Here is a 14,010-nt window from a genome sequence, read left to right on the forward strand (position 1 = left end):
TCAGTCACGGAGCTCACACTTCTAATACTGCTATTACTACTACTACTACTACTAATAATAATTATTATTATTAGTAGTAGTAGTAATAGCAGTATTAGAAGTGTGAGCCGAGATAGCGTAGCCGGTATAGCAACTAGCGACGGGCTGGACGACCAAAAGGCCGGATCTCGAGTCCCAGTAGGGTCAAAAATTTTCTCTTCTCCACGTCGTTCAGACCGGCTCTGGGGTCCACCCAACCTCCTACGCAATGGGTAGCGGGGGCTTTTTCCCCGGGGGAAAAGCGGCCGGGGCATGAAGCTGACCACTCACTTTCAATTACTGTCGAGGTCAAGAAAATGTAGATCTATACACCACTCCCCCCATACGCCTTAATGGTGTAGTGCTTAATTAGTTAAGCACAGGGACAACTTTACTTTTTACACCTTTAGTANTAGTAGTAGTAGTAGTAGTAGTAGTAGTAGTAGTAGTAGTAGTAGTAGTAGTAGTAGTGATAATAACAGCAGCAGTGAATAAACATCATATTATAAATTTTCAGCCTTGTGCTGTAGCAGATTTCTTATTGGAACTTCTGAGAATGTGTATGGTGACAGATTGAGTTTTTCTACACTCCAGTCCACGTGGCAGTTAGTTAATGCTGTATTTCTGATTACTGACTTTAAGAACAAGCTAAGTTGCCAGTTCATTTCTTTACTGTTAGTTTACGCGTGCCGAATAGGTCAGAGCGAGAGACTTTTCAAATTTTGAATTTCGCCATGGCACAAACGTTAGGCTCTCAGTCAGATATGTTTCTGAGACAGATGCTCTATGCCATTAGTTCTCAACGGGGGCCATGTCGTATTTCGGAGGGGCCACAGGCAGAAGTCGGAAAAATGGGGGGTCGTGGAAACCGTTAAGTGGGCCACTTCTAAAAAAATTATTATAAATATAAAAAGAAATAAAAGTGTCAACTAGTTTTTGTGTACCTTACTAAGATGAGACGGGACTTATCCAGAATCTTGATTTAGTTGAATTCTTCATCTGCTATCACAGGTTCGTAACCGTCTCGATATTGTGGAGATAGGTGATACAAAACGTCCTTGTTCTCATCAGCCGCAAGGATTTCACTAAACCTAAGGGACAATAATGTTACTGTATTATTTTTTGTTAGGAGCATAATTATTTATTGTAAACAAATAAAATATTATACAAGTAAAAGTTCTATTATCAATAAAGACTGTAGTTGATAAATCCTTTTTCCCTTATTTATATACTATATATATATTTATTTATATAACTACTACATGTTATAAATAAAAGTGCAGTTGATAAAGTACATATTATAAATATTACCTTATAATTTAACAATATGAGAGGTGGGATCACAGAAGTGGGCCACGAGCAAAATAATGTTGATAACCACTACTCTAAGCAGATATACTGATATTTTAAAAGCTCTTTTATTTGTCTGGTCTGGTCTTATCTGCCTTGGTCTTCCTAGTGGACTCTTTCCTACTGGCTTTCCCACCAATATCCTACATGTATTCCTCTTCTCCTCAATTCGTGCTACATGCCTTACCCATCTCATCCTCTTTGACTTCATCATTCTAATTATATTTGGCGAAGAGTACAAGTTATGAAGTTCCTCATTATGCAGTTTTCTCCAATCTCCTGTCACTTCGTCTCTCTTTCGTCCAAATATTCTCTTCAGCACATTGTTCTCAGTCAAACTCAGTCTATATTCCTGCCTTAATGCCAGAGACCAAGTTTCACACCCATATAGAACCACAGGCAAGTTCATGGCGAATATATTATGGAATATTTATGATAATATTTAAAATAGAAGAATAACTACTATTAACCAAAAGTTTGGTGTAACTACAATAACATGACATATTATAATTTTTCACATGAAATGTATATGGTAGCATGTTATAAATATCTACCAGGAATATTATTGACACTGATAAGTCTAATTCTGAAAAATTTACCATCCCGTCGGTTAGTGCTTTTAGTACTTGTTACATTCAAAGAAATTCATCTGAAACTATACTACAAGTTTGAGCGAAGATTGCAAATGAGGCCTCTTGCTATATTTTTCCTTCTCTCACTGCATACTCGTATAATCACCTCAGCACGAGAGGTGCCTGTCCTTCCGCTGGACACCGGAGGACATCCAGACAATTTTCTGTCGCGTTTCTCATCACGCTTGGCGTGTGCCTGAACTAACGAGATTAGTTTGAAGTTACCAATTGTGACGAGCAATTATACGAGTGTCTTAAAGGGACAAAGAAACACCACGAGGCTACTGACACATTCGCCTGCTTACACAACCTAACTACTTTCATACCAGAACATCTTAGGACAGCCTATAAATACGAATATTATAGCATGTCCATCATCCAAGGATTAGGTTTAAACTTCTTCGTCCTCAAAAATTTATTCAGACCTTCCCTTCTTTGGTACTGAAGTTAATATTCCTCTAGCTTTATAAAGAGTGGCCGAAAAGCCAGTTAACCTAAAATATTCTCTCATATTAACGGGGATGTTCAGATTTAAACCCGCCACTTAAGTTCAGAACGGTAAGACAGCGTCGTGAGTTGCGCGTTGAACATGGAGGATCTCACGTCAAACAATTTTTGTACATTCACTAAATAATAAGACTATATCTCTAGTATTTTAATGTACATTTTATTAGCCAGGCAACTTACTTTTGGGTTATCTGTATTCCCATGCCCCTTTGATATAAGGCGTTGCTCTATTCGTTATTGGTTGTTGAAAAGTTGAACTTCGTTGTTTAAAATAAAACTTAACCAATTATTCTCCCAAACCTACATTTATCCTTTGATTAAGACAGAAAAAACTTCAGCAGATTCCAAGAATTTAATGTCGACTGCTCACATCTGATTTTGCTCTGTCAGTGTCACTGTCCATGTTTCGTAGTCATAAAATAATATTAGCTGACAAAACTCTGTACAGCTTAAATTGGCTGACCTTTCCAGCTTCCTTTTCAGTGAAAGTCTACCTGTTACTAACACAGAAGTGTGGTTAAAAAAAGTAAAGCTATCCCTGTAACAGGCCGTGGAGGCCCATAGGGTTGTGAGATGTTGAGGTTCCTTCAATTTCTAGACAATAGGCTCATAGATGGCGGTAAGGTTGTCAGCCTTACGCGCCGGCCGCCCTTTACTCCCAAGAATATTCCTCGTACTCATTTCTGTTAGAGGCTGAGTCGACCCCAAGGCCATAGTGCAGCTGGAAGGATTAGGTAAATTGAAAAAATCCAATGATCTCATCGGGATTCGATACGCGACCTTCCGGCTTGTAGCATAGTGCCTCAACCAACTACACTACCGCGTGCCTCCACAGAAGTGTGGGTACATTTTGAAACCTTATTTGATGCAGTTCGAAGTATCCGTTCTTCGAAAGGGATATTGTTTATTTTCTTTTCAATATCACAATATAGTAGTTAATATTTCAAAGAAAATAACGCTCAAATGAAGAAATTAAAATTTATTCATACAGATAAGGAGTTGGGAATGAGGATTCGAACCGTAACCAAAAGCTCTACAGCAACGGTTCACAGCATATTGGCAAGAATACGGAGTAAATTTCGTAATATTTTTGGGTGTTCCCTGTTAGAGTGCTAAAATATCTTTCTTCAGTAAATTTTCTTTTCTGCTTACTCGTGCAATATCTAACGTCGTCGTTTGTATATAAACAAGGACATCCTTGTCTTGGACTTCGTATTATTACAATCTATTCCTGATCACTCTTTGTTTGATCTATCAGATATCAGTAGGTAACTCCGGCCTGGACGGTCAGGGTTCGATTCCCGCCATAGACAAGATTTTTCTCTTTCACAGCGCCCAGACCGACTCTGTGGTCCACCCATCCTCCTATCTAATTGGTACCGGGGTGATTTACCAGCGGGTAAGCGTGAAGCTGACCACTCACTTCCATCTAGTTCCGAAGTCGACAAAGGTTAAGAATGATGAAGCTATACCTCCATTCCCACAAGTCTTCATGGCGTAGTTGGGACATTTGCTTTTTATCGGTTATTAAATATTACTTACGTTGTACTTTCTTCCTGTCAGCATTAAGGGTAATTACAACTTCATTATACTGATAGTGGTCTAGAAATATACAGATTGACCCTGCTAGACATTAATAACTTCACTTTGAAACCATAACCCCCAAGTTTCCTTACATCACTAACTACAAAAGAGGTAAGTGAAGATAATGCCCTGTGCTCTCCTACCAGCGTCGTTAAATAAATTACAAATTTAAGGAATTTCTCTTTGTTGTTGTCTTGTAACATTTTACCACTTAAAATTGCAGAATACACAGTTTACTTGTTGCACCTGCAATGAAAATTGCTGTCTTTGGGTTCGGTTCCAATGAACGGACTTGAAACGGAAAGTAAACAAAGGGGTTTGTGTTTCCTCGAAGGTCATTAGTCTCTTGGCTAAAACAAAGGTGAAGTTCGCTGTGTCCGGCTGACTTATTGTTTCGTGATACAAGCACACACACAGAAAAGGTCGTAAGATTTATACATACGTATTATTTCGATAGAGCGCACCAGTACAGTGACTGACCACGGGCTGCACGGCAGGCGTTCTATTTAGAGCAGGTTATTTTTCTCTTCGCCACTACGTCCCATACACCTGCGGGGCCCATCCACCCTCATATCCAACGAATACCTGATTCTTTAGTCAGGAGCTAAGTGGCCACATCTTGAGTCGAGGTTAAATTCACTCGTCCTTGAATAGGTCATTTTGATTGGCCAAGGAACATTCATTACGGACACGATGCATCATGATCGACTCACTGTTCGTCTCATAGGTCTCATGGGCCTACTGTGATTCACAGTTGAATTAAATCGCACATCTTCGCTATCCCTTACCAAGAAATGTCTCTCTTCAACTCGGAGATTAGCAAAATATTATAATTTAAGTTTTCCTTAAGTTCAGTAGGATCTTCTGAACTATATAACCTACATGGAGCTGTACTTCTCAGGAACGATTTCTACATTCTGCCTGGTTATTTCTTTCTTCCGATGACCTTTAAAGTTCATAATTTTATTATTATTTCTTTCATGGATCTTAGAGAGACAGGATGGGATTGCATGGATTGGATTGATCTGGCTCAGGATGGGGACCAGTTGAGGGCTCTTGTGAACACGGTAATGAACCTTCGGGTTCCATAAAATGCTGGGAAATTCTTGAGTAGCTGCATATTTGGCTTCTCCTCAAGAAGGGTTCGGCTCTGTAAGTAAGTATTCTTTCTTTCAGAGTGTTGAAGGGGATATTTGTGGCTAACAGGGTGAAAGTAACAGGACATCAAAGAAAACTGCACAATGAGCTTCATAATTTGTACTATTCACTACACATTATCAGAGCAATTAAATCATGGAAGCTGATAGGCGGACATGTAGCAAGCATCTGGGCAATAAAAAATGCATACAGATTTTTAGACATTTGGGGTTTCCATGGCAGTGAACCTTAAGAGTACCTGGGACATGATATCATGTAGCCTGGTAAAATTTACAGACGCTTCAGAAGAATTACTGCTTCAATTTTCAGGGTTGAAATGAGAGTTGATGAAGCAAGCAAGGAGATAGTAAATTCAATACTTGCTTGTGTGATTTGCTCTTTGACCCTGAAGATGGAGGCAATACATTCCTTCCAAATGTCGGTAAATTTCTACCAGACTACATGCCTTCACACTCCATACGTCACCAGTACAAACATTTTTATCAAAAAACCTTAAGGGAAGAAGTTACTTTGAAAACTACTCATGTACATATTACATGTGGAGATGACACCGAGGTGGACCTTTTCATGGATTGTATTTTATACATTTAGGTGACATTTTTACCTTCAAGCAATAATAGTCCTGTGCACTTTGCAAAGCATATTATGCCACAGATCCCCTTATCTCCTTGTTGGAAATAAAAAAATAAAATAGAAAAATAAAACCAAAGCACAAACTTATTCAAGCATTCTGGCATTCAAAATAAAACAAAAGTATTAAATCAATATCAATTAGTGCAATGAAATTCTCATTCTGAAAGAAAGTTTTGGGTATACAAAAACATTTTCGATTTTTATTAGTTCTGTTCTTATGGTGTTTGAAGTTTATATTCACATGGCACAAAAATAAGAAGGGCAAATGGGGGGGGTTTCCAGAGACCTATTCCTGACTGCTCTTGAAATAATAGTCCATTCAAAACTTATTTTCATCCTCATGTTTAATGTTGATATTTGTACAAAAAAAAACAATCAACAGTCATTTTAGAGAACTGGTACACACATTGAACTGTAAAAACAACTGATGTGTCAGAATTTCCCCTAGAGTGCAATGTTTCAAACATTATATTTATACCAAGATTGCATGCAAAAATGGAGTTACTGTCTTGGTTTGCAGAATTATCTTGTTAATTACACTACTGCTGCTGCTTAGTAGGCATCACCCCATTCCCTAAATTTTGCGGTTGATATACTTTTTATGTAACATAACAATTCACTGGATTTCATTTCTTTTTATCCCCAGTACCTCACATTCTGTATATACCAAGGCAATTTGATGGAATCTTTTCAGACCAGACATTAAGCAGAGACAGAAGGATGCATTACACTGAGCAACAATTTTTCTTCAGAGGCATTTTATGTTTCATGACACACTGAATACCCAGGCCTAGGATGAGATGGCCTGGGATTGTAGCACATATGTGGGCGAGGTGGAATGCACAGAGTTTTGGTGGGAAAGAGGCCATTAGCAAGACCTAGACACAGGTAGGATAATATTAGAATGGATCTTAGAGAAATAAGATGGGGTGGCATGGACTGCATTCACCTGGCTCAGAATGGGGACCAATGGTGGACTCTTATGAACATGGTAATGAACGTTCATGTTCCACAAATGTTGAGGAACTTTTGAATAGCTGAGCAACTGGTGGCTTCCTAAGAACTTGGAGCTATGCAGTTAGTTAGTTTAGAAAATACTGTTGCCCATATTGACATATTTTTTAAAATGGCTATTTTGTCATGTTGTCAGTATTGAGACTGTGTACAGTTTACTTTAGGACGAATACTGAATATGGAGCAGTTAGTGGCTATCCCATTATCTTACCACATATTCTACTCCACACTCAATGGCAATTTTCTGTTGCATTTTATGAAGTATATACCAAACTGAAAATCTTTCAAACATAAATTGTTGGTCTGAATAAGGGGCTAAATTTTGGAAAATCTTAAATTAGGGATATTTCTTAATGCAGATTTTTTAATTTGGGTCACTGAAATTGGGTGTTAAATCATAAAAGACTTTAAATCAAAGAATGTTAAAACATTAAATAGGGACGTCATTACATTCAAGATTAAGAGTCTTCTGAGATGACACCATGGGTGCTGACAAGGGGTAGAAATAGTACTAAATGGCTTAAATGTAAGTTTGTAAGCAAATTTGCTGGCAAATACAATATACTGCATACTTATTTTATTCAGTCAATTGAACAAGTTGGACAGAAATTATGTAAAGAAGAATCATAATAAACCGGAACAAACTCTCAATATTAACTTCCTTAAAGGGAGAAAAACATACATCTGCACTTTTGGGAACCTGAAAATTATTTTACATGTATATCTACAGCTTCAAACTGAGTAATTATACAATAATTATGTACACATATTCTTCATTATGTATCAGATGTCACTTGTTTCTCCCCATACAACTGTTCTGAATTCATACAAAACATTACAGCAAACATAACCTGTACAGTTACACTGCTCCCAAATCAACAATTCTCACCCCCAGGGAAACAGGAAATCCATACTGTTCAATGCTGTAACTCATGACCTGCTGAGTTTTTAAGCTAACACATTTAAAATGTGTTAAATATTTACCGTAGAATTTGATTTTAACTGTACCTTGTGGAAGCTATGGAGGCAAACAGTGATGTGACAGATATTCTTTGAGAAGCAGGACCAGGATTATAGCTTCCACACTATTTAATATCTGCATTCACATAACAGAAACATGTGAGAACTGGTATTATTTAGGGTTCTGTGGGTACAGAAACCCAACCAGTTTGGTGTTTGTGTCTGCTTGTCCTCTACTTCAATTAGGGGTAACAATATTACAGATGTTATTTGATCATTTTCAAGAATCTGACTATGAACACTGGGCCACTACAGGCACTACCATTACACTTTCAAGTTCCTGCCATCTACAATTCCAATATGGTGGCCATGTGAATTTGTAAGGTTGAACAACTCTTATCACCACACTATATATGTGTGGAAGTTCAGTGTCAGAATCTTGCTGTGAACATGGCAATTAACCTTTGGGTAACATAAGAGTGGGAACTTCTTGACCATCTGAGTGACTATGAGCTTTACAAGAACTCTGCTTGAAGACAACAGTAATCTTGTTGTCCACTGTAATACCATCTGTGAAATATATTGCATTCAATTTACAGATTATCCAACAAAACTGCATAACTGAAGGGCTAATGTAGTGTCAGATGATAGGATAATTATTTATGGAGAACACTTTAATAACCTTCCTACTTCACTGATAAATATAATAATATGATTTCCAATTTGAAAATATGGACGCAGAGTTCACAAGGAGGGGGGAGAGAATGATCATGACTACGCTCTTCAATTTGCTTGGAATGGCTATGGCAAATCATGATAAAACTCAGTACACAGGTTATAGCTGAGATTCCACCAGAATGTACATCAGACGAGTTGCCACCCGATTCTATCGGCGAAAAGACTGGCAAGTCAACAGTACAGCATGTTTCTAACCACACCATTATGAGTAAAGAATACTGCAAAAATACTGAGTGAGTGACAAGATTAATTGTGTAAGCTGAACTGGCAGACTCACACTGGAACCTGAAGGGTTTTATGTTCTGCAAAATTACTATGCTCACTATTACATACATAGCATAAGTTGTCACCACTTTGAAGGACTTTGTTCAACATGTTAACACACCACTTCTGTCTCAATGTCAATTTTTATAGCAATGTAACTGCAAAGAGAGAGCCAGAAGAAGAGAAAAGTGTGGTTTAGCATAGAGTGAACATACTTTTCCCAAAAGCAGGGGTGGAAGTGGACTCTCCACTCATAATTTGCAAATTTCTCAGGAGTATAGATCTGTTGGTGATGTAAGCAGTTTGCTGTTTGTTACTTAAAGATGCTGTCAGTATTAAGATTATACAGTGTTGATGATATGACAATGAATATGGAGCAGCTCGTGGAATGAGAACTGGGATAGGAAACCAAGGTACTTAGAGAACCTACCCTAGTGCCACTTTGTCCACCATAAGTTCCACATTATGTAACCCACGGTGAAACCCAGTTCATTTCTCCCTCATTCAAATATTCTCCCCCTGAATCACCATAATCTGGTATCAGCACATCTGAGTTGTCACACTGTAACAATTCTATGTGGTCCTTTCCAATGCATCTTTAACTGCCACTAACTTCTCTTTCATTTCCTAAACACTAACGGTGGAAAAGTGTAATTTAATACTGTGATGGAATAATCCATTACTAGGCAACGGATTGGTAAGCACCACCTGAAAGCCGGAATAGTAGAGCCAAAGCAGACGTTCATTGCTGAGCAACGGCTCGGAAATCACATCACCGCTACAACGAATAGCAACAAATGAGTTGTTGCTAGGTAGCAAGTTGCTAAACACAGATACCCACGACAAAACTGAGGTGGTGAGCTATATTCGGGCAGTATGAAAGTTATAAATTGGGAGCATTTGTCAGACAGGAGCCGTAATTCAGAAGTCAGTTCAATATGTGAGCAGTGACTTGTCATTTGTTACAGTAAAGAGGAGACACTCATAGTCCAATAAGGAATGGAGTGAGTTGTAGACAGTCAATGATTGTGAGCTGTTATAACTGATTGTAATTGTAAAGAAGTGTCAACAAATCCAACCATCAAATCCAGAATCCATTATTATTAGTCACACAAACCCAGATATGTGACAATATATAGAAACTTCAGACCTACTACTGGATTTCATTCACTTCAAGTTTTGCATTATGTTTATGGGATGAANACAGTAAGGAATGGAGTGAGTCGTAGACAGTCAATGATTGTGAGCTGTTATAAATGATTGTAATTGTAAAGATGTTTCATTATCTCTATACAGTCTGAAATGTAATATTCCAACTGTCCCTCCCAGATATGTGACAATATATAGAAACTTCAGACCTACTACTGGATTTCATTCACTTCAAGTTTTGCATTATGTTTATGGGATGAAAATTCATAGCAGGTCAAACATGACACCAGCTCTTGAATAAACTGCATATTACCATTTTTTGCAAGTGTCTGAACTTCATCTGAATTAATCTGGGAAACATTTTTTAATATCTTCATTATCTCTATACAGTCTGAAATGTAATATTCCAACTGTCCCTCTAAGCCAGTTAGATCATAAGTTATAAAACAATAACAAAAAGGAACAAAACCGTAGTGAACACAAAAAGTTTTTTGGATTACAAAAACCAGTTATGTTTACACAGGAATTAGATAGAAACAAAAGGCAGGCAGAAATGGAGACCACTGAATGATATAATTTTGTAAGAAGAAAACCTGAAAGAACCTTAAATAACTGTAGCAAATGATGATTCTTCAGTGAAGATTTTTAATCCCAAATTTTTTGGTAAAAATTAAATTACTACAGATACAACCATTGCACACAGTTTAAAAATCCATAAATAAATCTTGATATGATATTTCAAATTTGCAAGTGAAAAGGCTGAAATATTATCAGGACTGGGAAATGAAGTGCCTTGATTGCCAGTGTAGGACAATGGATAAGGGGTTGTAGTGGGGGGGGGGGGCATATGTTTCATGAAAACATATCACATCTGCTGAGTTGAGTTTCCATTCCAAGTGTTGTTCTCATCGTCATCTGGGTCATTACGGTTTGTAAGACGATGTATGTTGCCCTCACGACGAATGGCTGTTGTTTCAGCAGTTGGTGTACGTCGCCTTGCACCTCTACAAATAGAAGATTATATAACAATATATCATAATTATTAAGTGTGTCTTTGAATTTGTAAACCGTGTGACAAGACTCACGTAGGATTCTGTGTAGATGCAGGATTTGGAGGTGACGACTGTTGTGTGTTTCTGCCTCTATTGTTGCTGCTGCTGCTGTTGCCGCCACCCAATGAAGCTCCGCGGCCTCCACTACCAAACACCCAGTTTCGTAAGTAGCTCAATATGGAAACGAGCGGTGTCAGCAGAGACCACACCATCTGTGAGATGGCCCAACTGTACCCACGAGATGATGTGACCACAGTGCCTGAGGAAGCCTGGAAAAATTCATCTCTCAAGACCCATTACCATATTTTTATATATAAATAAGAAGCAGAGAAAGAATATGAACTTTTCAAAGAATATCCATAAAATTTTGAATCACCAGATGGTTACAAAATTCTACTCAGTGCCCTCAATTTTTCATTACCTTGCACAACAGGCATTTGTTGCAACTGCTACTCAAAAGCCTTGTTATGTCTTTGTATACAGATATATTTTCAATACATGATAAATTAATATTACCACATATACCAGAATATACAAAGTTTGTATGGGAAAGTGCACCGTCATGATGCCTAATCCACTTGTAGAACAAAAGATATCACAAGTTTCAACAAATGCGACACCTAAAGCATTCCAACACATGAAGAAATAATGGTTAGTTAAATTCCTGGCAGGGACAGAGATTTGTCTCTTCACCACCATTTCCAGTCTGCATATGGGACCTGCCAAACTCCTGTATATAAGGTACCAAGGATTCTCTCCCAGGGATAATGTGGCCAGGGTGTAAAGCTGACCACTTACTTCCATGTAGTACTGTGGTTATGCACGTGTGTGTGATGCTATACTTCCACTCCCCAATACACCTTCATGGAAAGGTGCTTCATTAAGCACAGAGACAATTTCATGTTTCAAATTTTAATTTCTATTATTGTGGATTTTGTAGCAAGGGATTAATTACAACGTATTTCTAAGAACAGCTGAATGAAGAATGAAAAATGCATTTATAAATTCTTCTTAGGAATTCAAGTCTCTCCTATAATCCCTCGACTGGACATGCAGAAAACACAGCTTGCTCCACTGTTGCTTAAATGTCATGTCTACAGAGGCATTGTTCAGCAACGCGTTGATTAGCTGTTGCCGAGATGTGTTTACTGCAGTGCTGTGTAACAACAAGCAAGGTGTGGCTCAGCACAGCACAGAACAGAGAAAACACTGTTTTCCTTATTGTTGCATAATCGCTCTGGCTAATGATTCTTGCATGGCATAAATATGCCACAATATTTTTACATTTTATATTTTAGTATTTTGGTGTAAACATTGGCCAATGGAGGGGAATAACAGCAGGAAACTAGAGCACTGATGTAATATAACTTACCTGATGATGGGCTGAATGGCCAAAAACATGTTGTAGAGTGAAAAATGTATAAATATACTAATATTTAATTTATAAATGAAGTGTGTCAACAAAGCATATAATCATTACACTTAGCCTAGACCTTCTTCTACACTTTTATTCAGACACACCCCGCACCTTTCAAAGATTTCTCTCATGATACTTTCTATGATTATAATAAATTACATTAAATGCAGAGATTAAGAAGCTGTATTATTACAAGATTTAACCATAGTGACAAATATGATATAATTAAAACCTGCATCTTCTTTCAGGTCAGGAAATAGTATGCTAATAAAGAAAACCTACATTCAATATACTTGTGTATCAGAACATTCAATCTCACCGGCAGAATTAAAATCACAGCACTTGGCACCAGATGTGCATCACTGACAGTTTGACAATCATCAGCAGCAGTGAACTCACGACGAGGAAAGGTCGTCGACATAATAAATTCCCTGCAATAAGAATAAGGAAAATGTAAATACCACAATGATATATTTTACATCACCAGGACATGAAAGCCTTCAAAAGAGTTTTCTGGGTTGGTAAAAATCATTTGATTTTCTTATATAGATGAAAAGTTAATTTGCAACAGATCTGAGACAATAGCAATAGAATGTTTAGAATATTAGTTTGTTATTAAAATAAATCTCTTCAGGTTTGTCATTAAATAATTGTATAAAAACTGTGATCACCAAACAGCAAGATTTTCAAACTGCAGAAAACTTGACTTCATACGTATTTTTTAGCATATTTTCCTTATTTGGAAATAATAAAAGTAGGCTTACGAGATCACCATTCTGACTGTGTGTCTGTGATTCCCCCTTATTAATTTTCAATGCCTGAACCAGTCTTTACGAAACTTGGTATGTATAAGGAGTAGCCAAATGAAAATGGGTCACCATGCATAACTCACACGGCACACAAGTTGGTAACACTGGAAATTGCTTATGGTATGAACATCTGGTGGGGACTTGGGTAAAGAAGAACAGTGAAGTGTAGTGCGCTTTTTGAATGCGAGAAATTCATCATTGCATAAGAGACTCCAAGACGGACGTGTGTCGCTGCAAGATGATGCTCGCCTAGGACAGGCTCATCATGTCACCTCTCCTGATGTTATTGCTGCATTGGATGGTCATATCTGGGCATACCGATGGATCACTGTGGAAGAAATTAGTGTTTTGATGGAAATAAGTCACAGTTCCATACACACCATTGTGACAAAACACCTGCTGTACCACAAAATCTGTGCGCAGTGGGTTCCACATCAACTCGTGGAGGAACAGACAACTCAGAGAATGGCTGCATAACTGGGTCACTTGCAATGATGTCATGAGGAAGAGTATTCTTTTCTGTCCCATACTGTCACAGGGGACGAAACTTGGTGCCACCATTTTAAACCCGAGAGCAAATGGCAGAGCCAACAGTGGAAACACATGAATTCTCCCCCACCGAAGAAATCCAAAGCCAACACACAAGTTCCGGTAAAGTGATGATGATGATGATGTTCTTCTTCGACTGCAAGGGCCCTGTGTTTGTCCAATTTCTCGAGCATGGG

The 14,010-nt window shown here is 38.0% G+C and overlaps 2 protein-coding genes across 5 annotated transcripts in view; both read right to left on the reverse strand.

Moving 5' to 3' along the window:
- Positions 1-4,934, reverse strand: part of LOC111870214 — an 82,463-nt gene extending 77,529 nt beyond the window's left edge. For 2 of the 4 annotated variants that reach the window (XM_023862316.2, XM_033753712.1), the window contains exons 1-2: positions 4,534-4,934; positions 963-1,109 (exon numbers count right to left, since the gene is read on the reverse strand). The gene's annotated coding sequence lies outside the window, so the exon portion shown is untranslated. Of the gene's footprint in view, positions 1-962; positions 1,110-2,687; positions 3,051-4,533 lie in introns of those variants that run through there. The other 2 variants (XM_023862317.2, XM_033753713.1) reach the window with 2 other exon arrangements.
- Positions 4,935-6,208: 1,274 nt separating this feature from the next.
- LOC111870216 (UBX domain-containing protein 4) overlaps positions 6,209-14,010 on the reverse strand; it is a 27,835-nt gene continuing 20,033 nt past the window's right edge. The window contains exons 10-13 of the mRNA XM_033753717.1: positions 12,796-12,907; positions 11,093-11,328; positions 10,217-11,011; positions 6,209-10,008 (exon numbers count right to left, since the gene is read on the reverse strand). Coding sequence (XP_033609608.1) covers positions 10,873-11,011; positions 11,093-11,328; positions 12,796-12,907 — 487 coding nt within the window. The 3' untranslated portion in view covers positions 6,209-10,008; positions 10,217-10,872. The remainder of the gene's footprint in view (positions 10,009-10,216; positions 11,012-11,092; positions 11,329-12,795; positions 12,908-14,010) is intronic.

This window comes from Cryptotermes secundus, unplaced genomic scaffold (genome assembly GCF_002891405.2).
Source record: "Cryptotermes secundus unplaced genomic scaffold, Csec_1.0 scaffold1182, whole genome shotgun sequence".
Taxonomy (NCBI): Eukaryota; Metazoa; Arthropoda; class Insecta; order Blattodea; family Kalotermitidae; genus Cryptotermes; species Cryptotermes secundus.